Below are 9,460 nucleotides of genomic sequence, written 5' to 3' on the forward strand. Positions count from 1 at the left end.
AGCTTTTCTAAAAACTCGCGATCTACTAAGCAAGTAAGATGCATTGCTTTGAAAAGATAATTCAAATTTTTCGGTCATCATAGGGACACATTTTTAGAGTATATTCAATTTTTGAATTAGCTAAAAAGCGGTCGCTTGATTAAATAGCTTCGGTTAGGTTCCACTGAACCTACTCTAATTAAGCTCTATTCTCCATAAGCATTTATATTGGGTTGGGGGAAAAAGTAATGTCGTATTTGTGATCGAATTTTAACGCTTTATTTAACATACCTAGAATTATCCGATTTAACTCAAATATGCGCCGTTTTGTTCGCAAACTTGTTGCCATTTAGAAGGCAACTCCATTATCTCCTCTTATAAACTCCCCCCCCCCCCCCCCTTCCTCCTTATTTTCAAAAAACTCAGACAGCTAGTTTTCGCAAGCTTCTTTTGAGGCGAACTTAGTAGCACCAAGAGCGTTTTGCATGGACCGGAGGAGTAGATGGTAATCACTTGGTGCCAGGTCCGGACTATACGGTGGGTGCGAAAGGACATCCCACCTGAGCTCCCGTAGCTTCTGGCGGGTCATCAAAGATCTGTGAGGCCGAGCGTTGTCCTGTTGGAACAGAACACCATTCCTATTGACCAATCCTGGCCGCTTCTGGTCAATCGCCTGCTTCAAACGGTCGAGTTGCTCACAGTAGAGGACCGAATTGAGGATCTGGCCATAGTTGAGCAGCTCATAGTGGATGACTCACTTCCAATCCCACCAAACACACAGCAAAACCTTCCTGGCCGACAATTCGGGCTTGGCGATGGTTTGGGGCGGCTCGCCGCGCTTCGAGCACGATCTTTTTCGCTTGAGATTTTCGTACGTGATCAACTTTTCATCACCAACCACCATCCGCTTCAAAAATGGGTCGAATTCGTTCCGTTTCAGCACTGCATCGCAGGCGTTGATTCGGTCCAAGAGATTTTTTTCCGTCAACTCGTGTGGCACCCAAACATCCAGCTTTTTTTTGGAATCCAATCTTCTGCAAATGGTTCCAAACGGTTTTATGGTCCTTACCCAGTTCCTGGCCAATCGAGCAAATGCTCACATGCCGGTCTACTTGTATGATTTCGACAGTTTTATCGGTTTCTACAACGATTGGCCTACCAGTACGGGGTGTATCTTCAACATCCACTACACCAGAACGAAATCAATCGAACCAACGCTGTGCTGTGTGAATCGTTACAGTATCGGACTCATAAACTTCACAAATTTTTTTGGCCGCCTTCGTTGCATTTTTACCTCTCAGGTAGTAAAAATGTAAAATATGACGAATTTCCTCCTTGGTGGGCTCCCATCTTTGATACGCTATAACTTGAGACTGAAACGTACGATCACAAAACTGTCAAAGAGACACCTGTAGCCCAGATTGTCGTCTTCAAATCGCCGTAAAGTAGGACCCGATGCGATAAATACAACACACACACACTATCTATTGACAAAATACGAGATTACTTTTTCCCAACCTAATATATTCAATTTTTGAATTAGCTAAAAAGTGGTTGCAGTGCTTGATTAACTAGCTTCGGTTAGGTTCCACTGATCCTACTCTAATTACGCTCTACTCTTCATAAGCGTTTTTAATTAAATCGTTGAATATACACTTTACATTCTTTAGCGAGATTTCATCCTCACTAAAAACTTGAAAAAAATCATAACTTTTGAAGCGCACGATCAACACTTTCTTTTCTCCTTTGAATAGTTTTAATCGGAAATGATTCAACGTTGCTCTAAATCAAAATACAAATTTATTAATATCTCGTGCAGCTCAAGTTAAATTTTTTTTTTTTACTCTACTAGTTATATTTTACACTTGTTTTTTATATATACATACAAACGTACACGTATATTGTGTAATAAATTAATTCACTTGTTCGTTAGTTTTCATAGAAGACAAATGATGCATTTCAATTTTTAAGATTTATAGAATATTATGATGATGAAGACAAAAATTATAGATATATGTAATTTTTTTTAGTAATAAGCGACAAATATTTTGTAGATTATAAGTTAAACGATATAAACAATAGTTTTGCACACAATAAAGTACGTCAAGCTGAATCATTTTTTCCTTTCATTCAAAAACTTTTTTAATTAGAACAACAAAATGTAATGCTTATGGCACTGTACGAGTATCAAATTGTGTATGATCCGTGAGCCCTTGCGCATCTGTTAAAGCAGTAAGCTGGGCAGCAATATGGCCAGCAGTTATTACCCTGATTCAACTTGGGTAATCATTTACGATTGGGTCTTTTTAATTTGGTCGCAACGAGTTTCTGAAACCTGCACAGTTTACCATAATTTAATAATATAAAAATTTAGTGATGCAAAAAGGAAGCTGTGCTACCCATCATCCCGGTGAAGAGGCGTTGTGCTACTTGGAAGAAGAACCACTAAAGTGGAAAGAAGGTTCAATTAGGTGGAAGAAAAAGGACCGGGGCACCACTTCTTTATCGCAAGGGAAAAAAGCCGAAAGAGATATCCATAAGCAGGTGCCAACAGCGATGGGACCAGTCAGGACAAACTGAAAAGCAGAAGAAGTGAGGAAGGCGCGGTTACGAACCCCGCAGGTAGAGGGTAAACTGATTCCGGCCGTGAAAGGAATTAAAGGTGGTTCTACGAGGTAGCGGGGGGTGGCAAGGCAGTCGGTAAAAATCTCAGACTCTGGGGTGTCCAGGCCAGTCTTTTGAAAATTTCCTCCTCCTCAAAAAAAAAAAAACACAGACAGACTGTAAACCGATTTTAATAAGGTATTGTTTTATCCAAAACCTTAAAAAGGGGTAGGCGCAATACTAACACGCTCTTTGGTCTAAGTTCTAATTGGGTTTAAAGGCCATCATTCTTGCTTCGTTCTTTCGGTCGCCCTAATCTGATTCATCGTAAGGTTCTCAAACGCCGTCTAGCATATCTAAGTCATCGTTCATATATTGCAGGATTTTTGTTAGTGAATGTGATGCTACAGGAGTGACTACAACATACTTTCTTGGGGCGAACTTTCGTTGTTTTTGCACACGAAAATCTCTACCTATAGCACAAATTCACTTAATTGAAGTATGCTCTAAGGTAGTATCACAGAGTTGTTGGGAAGGCGAACAGTCAAAGGCTCGTGGAGGCGCTAGAATTGTTTGAGCATTCAGACGTCTGTAATCGCCACATGGTCTCCATTCATCGTTGAGCTTTGGGACCCTGTGCAGTGGAGAAGACCAGCAACTATTTGATGGCCTGCAAGCACCCTGCTTTAAAAGTATTATATATCAAATTCTTTCTTGGCAACAGCAAACTTCTGAGGTGGTAACAGACGCACCTTCGAGAAGACAGGGGAGCATGTAGTGCGGATGTTGTGCTGTACATAATGCTTAGCTGGCTGCGAGAGACTAGTTTCGGTAGTTAGGTTGCTGTATTTTTGAAGGAGCGCGTGAACGCGAGGGTCGGCTACTTCTTCAAAAATGATATACAGACTGACAGTTGAGCAGGTGGCAAGTTTTCCTGAAGACCTGAGCAAGATTACAGGATCTAAAAGAGACTTGTTCTGCCAATTCACTACCAATCCATAATTGCCTAGTAAGTCTGCGTCTAATATGGAACTGTTTATGTCCGCTATAACAAAACGGCATGAAAGCCTTCGTAGAAGTACTAGACTTACGTCCTTCTGCCTCTAGCCGTAAGTGTGTATGGTTGAGGAGTTTGCCGCCGCTAATTTGAGTTGTTGCGAGATCAGTTTGTGATTTTGCGATACCGGGAGGGCTGAGACGTTTGCGCCTGTGTCGATTAGGTAATGGCGCTTGCTCAAAGGATCATAGACGGTTAGGCGTCGTGGAGCTGCATTCTAGATAGGTGCCGCCGGACTTTCCAACGAGTTAAGTTTTTTGATGTCTTCACCATTCACGGGTTGGTACACTTCTTTGACTTATCGGCAAAGATGCGGTGGTACCAACAGATTGCAGGACTTGTTGAGGTCCCCGACGCGCGACTACCCGATTGACCATTTCGTTTGGGGAACCGCAAACGAGTTCGGGACCTACCTCCCAAACGCAAACATCTCACTCACTCACGCTAACTTAGAGACGCTAGCAGCAAGGTAATTTGGCTTGTGTCCTCCCGCGATACTTCACTGACCAGGAGGTGCATATGCACCTCGTGGATTTTGACAGCAGTGTACGGTAACGCTGCAAATGACCCGGAGTCCGCACAGGCCCAGATGGCTTGAGGGCTTTCCGGGAGTCGCTGCAACTACAGCGACTTCATAAGCCCAACCACGGCCTTGTCCTTGCCCAACTGCTTCATCTCATGCAACAGTTGGTTCGGGGACCGGTTGCCTAAGGGGAGTTCCGTCAGCAAGGGACAACTTTGCTACCTTACTTACCGACAGTCGCTTGATGCCTTTAACTTTGAGTAAGAGCAGTCTTCAAACGAATCTCACGCGCCTTGCACCTTTCTTCCCGTAGAGCTCAGCCCCAAGTACAGGCCCCCTCAATGTCCACAAACCACATCGCGTTCTGACCTTTCAGAGTTGTGTCCTCTATCTTTGAAACCACTGATAAGCATGTTACTTTTTTTCGGGTGCAACCCTTTCACGCGAATGTGGCGTGTCGATTTCGTGCAATGGACCTCGTGTGCTTATCACCCGGGGGTTCTAGGACATTTCATAGTTAAATTTAGGTCCACTGCAGATTGTACACATCTATGTAGATCACTAAATCACTATAGAGTTGTAGTGTTGTGCAGTGGGATAAAATCTAACCCCGGCTGATAATCTATCTCTAAACCTTGTAATATCTCTCCCCCAAGTGTACCCCCTACTACTTTCCATCAAGAAGTATTAAACCCTCTAAGAATTCTGGACAACCATCAACTGGTACTTCCCTCTCACTGGGAATGGATAATTATTCATCATTGGTACCTGAAGCCACCATTAATATGTCACAGTGAGAACGCTTAGTGGCAATGGAATACTCTTCTTGATTTCTTCTGCAGAAGCCACCATAGAAGGATAAAAAAAGAGTCGCCATTGGCAATAAGCACCTCAAATTCGCATTACAGATCATCAACCCAGAGGCCAACGTTTAAGAAATACCTTTGGTCATATTAGTTCTAATTCTTTTCCAGTTTCCGACAGCATTCAGCACGACGGGAGCCCCACAGGCTGCGCCTCCATAAAAGCCAGGACTTGAAGAGAAATAAGGTCGAGGGTGCATTTTCCTCTCTCAACCGCCACTTCGGGTTCTCAAGTTTCCCGGTCCCATACGTGCAGTCAAGTCGTCTTTGGATGATTTTTCTGTAGCTACTAGCCATACGACTGGTGATGCCAAGACCATTGCTTTGCTCTGAAGGTCAATGAACCGTGTCATCCAAGGAAAAAGAGGATTTGGATCAACACCATGTTGTAAATGTTCGACATTAGGTAATGGTAATGTTGATACAAGTCAATCCACTACTAAGCAGTTCAACACCGTCTCACAACCCATTTAGAAATCAAATGTATATGTAGATACGTAAATACGTCTAACAGCTTTTTGCCGCTCTTTGTACCTATGAAAAACAAACCATACAGGGAGCAAAGGCATTCCTTTTAATTTACCTTCTTGCCTTCTTCTTCCTTTTCTTCAGCCCTTGTCATGTTTATAAGGGGGTTAGCTTTAAATCCCCATCCAGCGCGTCAAGCCACCATTTTTTCGGCCGGCCTTTTGGAGTAAGGGAGTGGGGGTGGTATCGGATTCCTAAGACTTCCGTACGGGTGGGAGCAACAAATCTTCAGGTGCAGCGATAAATAACTATGCGGAGAGACCCTCAATCCTAACGGCTTTAATCCGCTTGAGTGCATTGATGACCAAAATGATTTTTCTTCTGCCTGAAGAAATAGTCCGAACCCGCATGCTACGATGGCCAGCCACGATAAGGAACTGCGGTGAAGTGTTTTCCACCTTTTCAGTTACTTTTCACCGTGCAGATTTGCGACCAAACACAAGCTCTTGCGTGATGCTGTATACACTCCTGAAATCATCATCACTTGCAGCGGTCAATTATATCTTTATATCCTTAGACATTTTTAATATATAAGATAACGTATATAACGGCTACGAGGACATGATTATCCTCTAATGAATATGTTCAATCTTAAAGCTCTCACCATCGTCTACTAAAATATGCCATGCTGCAGCCACTCACCCATTGTTATGACATTTATCAGATCAGATCCAATAAGTATTTGTTGTTATTTTTCCACAATGCAGTGCTTGCCACAACGCTCCATTTACTGATCAAATTAATTCAATAAGACATTCCACGACTAATTGTCCTTAGTGGAATGTCCTCAAGTTAGTACCCCGCCATGTACGCGGACGGATATAAATATTGGCTGGCGTACAAGACAAACACAACAAGGTAAAATGGATTCCTCTCGAACATATCCAATTGTAATTACCAAAGGTTACCCATTCCCGCAGTTATTATCGTTGTTGTCGCTACATATCCTCAAAATGCCCTGGTCGTTGCATAAGCGAAGATGGGACTGTTCGCAACACGACCGCCCACAATCATTCGCCAGAACCGGATCGCGCGCTCGTTGATAAGTTCCGAAAAATACTAACCCAACGAGCCGCCGCTGAGAAGACTGAACTCTATGCAATTTACTGTGATGAAGCAACCTCCCGACACTCTGATGCAGCCATGCTATATTCGTTCGCTTCGGCCAAGTCGGCCATGCGGAAAGCAAGACGCAAGCAATTGCCGCAAACACCCAATACCGTTTCCGATATCGTAGATATCCTGGACACGTCCGACTTGTTCCGGGTGAATAGTGGCTCCGATAAGGATTCGATTTATCAGAAAACCATTCGTTTGGAGGATTCCATTTGTATGATATTCCTGCACAGGAAGACCGTTGATCTCTTTGGGAGGATTGAAGAGGTTCATGTTGATGGAACGATGGAATTCATTCCTGAGGCACCACCTCGATACCACCTGATAACTGCTCATGCGGTACAAGGATATATTGTGAGTATTGTAACATTTCTGTCGCTCATTCCTCTGTATCCCCACCAATCCTAACTTTCTTCCAAAATATCCATTGCAGACTGCGCCAATAGTCTACGCCTTACTAACTGCAAAAACACAGTCAGCCTATGCAGCTCTCTTCGCATACATCCGCGAGGAACTGAACATTTTGCCAAACATGGTAATGTCTGACTTCGACCAAACGATGCAAGCGACCCTCGCGTATGTGTTTCCAGAGACAGTGGTGAAAGGGTGCTGGTTCCACTACACAGACGCAGTGCTTGCACAAATGAAATGTCTCAATTTACAGAAGGAAACTCACAAGGGAGTAGGTGCCAGTGCCCTTCGTATGCTTCTCGTGTTGCCGTTTCTCCCAGCCGAATACATGTCTCCCGGTCTCGATTCACTGAAGAAATGGATGAAGGAGAAATGTATTTTTTCGGATGCCCTTTCCAATTTATGTGATTATGTGGAGTACGCCTGGTTGCGTGCTGTTGGTGCTGAGAAGATGTCGATCTTCGGAACGCCTCGGGGCATTTCAAATCATCTCAAAAATTTCAATAAAGAGCTATCAGCGATCATAGGAAGTGAGAGTCCCGCGATTTGGGTAGTCTTAGGTACGATTGTGAATTTCTGAATGCAAACGTTCAAAGCGAAAATTGAATTAATTTTCAGAATCTATTACACAACTGGCGACGAAAATCTACGTAAAAGCCAACAAAAAAATGAGAGTCGCCAAAGCAGAAGCATCAAGGATATCAGCAACCACCACAGGAAGAAAGCAGCTCCCTGGAAGATTACAACGCAAAGACGAGCTGTTCACCGAGACGATCATTTCGAGTGCGACGCAATTGTGGATTAAAACCCCAGTTCACCTGAGGAATCCCTTACAATTCCTTCAACTTAGCAGTCATTGTATCAATGATTCTATTTGCTTAGCCAACTTGCCTAATGTTCAGAGCCCGCGTTCTTCTGCTTCCTCGGCATTATCACGATCTCCGCCATCTCTACGTCAACAGGCAGCGTGGAGTAGAGAGAAACTGTCTCAAAGTTCACAAAGCAAACAACATGAGATGGAGCAAACAAATAGCTGCACTTCGATTGATTATTTCCAGTTGTCGCAGCAACAAAATTTGTGTTCCGTCGATTCTCTTCAAGGTTTTTGCAATAATGTTACGAACGAAGTCAATACAAGCAGCATCACTTCTTGCTTGGTTGGCACGCAGAATTTGGATGGTAACGGCATGGGTTTTTCATCTAGTGCGGTTACTGCCTCAAATTCAAGTGTTATTCCGTCAGTCGGAACTCTACAGACAGTTAATAAGCCCAAACAGCAGAGCACTTCGTCTGATCCTCCACCGCTTGCGTTTTTCCCAGCTGTTAAGCGTATGGCACTCAAAAGAAATTTGCCGATGTTATCTGAACCTCCACCCCTAGTTCCGATAAGTTCAAATTATATTAAGAAAAAATTGTAAAAATATAGCGAAAATCCTAATGGTTTTGTTTATTTTATGGTTGTGGGAACATCTCAATCGTGGAAGATTGCCTAGTAGTTCTCTTTCTGCTGCAGAAATCTGGGACAATGGAACATAACGTGCTCCGGGTGCTCGAGTGTAGCACCGCATTCAGGACAGTTGAGAGACTCGTCCAACTCGAAGCGATGCAAGTACTTCCTATAGCCACCGTGTCCCGTAAGGAACTGTGTCAGGTGGTAATTCAATTCTCGGTGCTTTCGGTTGACCCATTTCTAGATACACGGGATCAATGTATAGGTCCACCTGCCCTTGTCGGAGTTATCCCATCGTTGTTGCCTGATGTCTTTTCCTGATGGCTTTTCGGAAATCCGCATTCACCTCGGCTGGATTTGCCTTCCGTTTTTCGTAGAGCCAGTGTGCCTCGCTCGCCTTAGCGCAATTGGCCGGTATGCCGAACATATCTTCCTCCGGTTGACAGCGTGGTTCAACGCTCCCGCCCAGACAGGGGCCGCGTATAGCAGGATCGACCTCACCACTCCCGCGATGAGTAGCCTGCGACTATACTTCGGCCCTCCCACGTTAGACATCATCCTTGCAAGGGATGAGCTGGCATTTGCTGCCTTCTCTCGCGCATAATCCAAGTGTCCCTTGAAACTAAGCTGCATCGATCATCACCCCCAGGTATTTGACAACCGATTTTGAGACGAGCTCACGATTACCAACCTGGATGGTAACCGTGTTGTTCTTCCTACGGTTGGTAATGAGGACCGCCTCCGTCTTTTCGTCCGCCAGGTCCAGCTTGGCCATTCGTAACCATGACTTGATGGTATGAATGGCTTCATTTGCATAAAGCTCCACGTCCTCGGGATGCTTTGCAATTGCAACTACCGCCAAGTCGTCCGCAAAACCAATCAGCGTTGTCTCCTCCGGCACGCGAAGGCCAAGCACTCCGTCGTACATT

At 44.1% G+C, this 9,460-nt stretch overlaps 1 protein-coding gene across 1 annotated transcript; it reads left to right on the forward strand.

Annotated features, from left to right (window-relative positions):
* Nucleotides 1-6,215: 6,215 nt before the first annotated feature.
* Nucleotides 6,216-8,510, forward strand: LOC119650262. Its single transcript, XM_038052876.1, has 4 exons — nt 6,216-6,412; nt 6,475-7,024; nt 7,104-7,641; nt 7,700-8,510. The coding sequence occupies exons 1-4, from the start codon at nt 6,360-6,362 to the stop codon at nt 8,497-8,499; spliced, it is 1,941 nt and encodes a 646-aa protein (XP_037908804.1). The 5' UTR covers nt 6,216-6,359; the 3' UTR covers nt 8,500-8,510.
* Nucleotides 8,511-9,460: the final 950 nt, after the last annotated feature.

This window comes from Hermetia illucens, chromosome 2 (genome assembly GCF_905115235.1).
Source record: "Hermetia illucens chromosome 2, iHerIll2.2.curated.20191125, whole genome shotgun sequence".
Lineage (NCBI taxonomy): Eukaryota > Metazoa > Arthropoda > Insecta > Diptera > Stratiomyidae > Hermetia > Hermetia illucens.

Coding starts and splice junctions, on each gene's coding strand:
- LOC119650262 (XM_038052876.1), top strand. CDS start 6,360: ATGTACGCGGACGGATATAAATATTGGCTGGCGTACAAGACAAACACA. Junction 6,413..6,474: donor TACAAGACAAACACAACAAG/GTAAAATGGATT, acceptor CCATTCCCGCAG/TTATTATCGTTGTTGTCGCT. Junction 7,642..7,699: donor CGCGATTTGGGTAGTCTTAG/GTACGATTGTGA, acceptor ATTAATTTTCAG/AATCTATTACACAACTGGCG.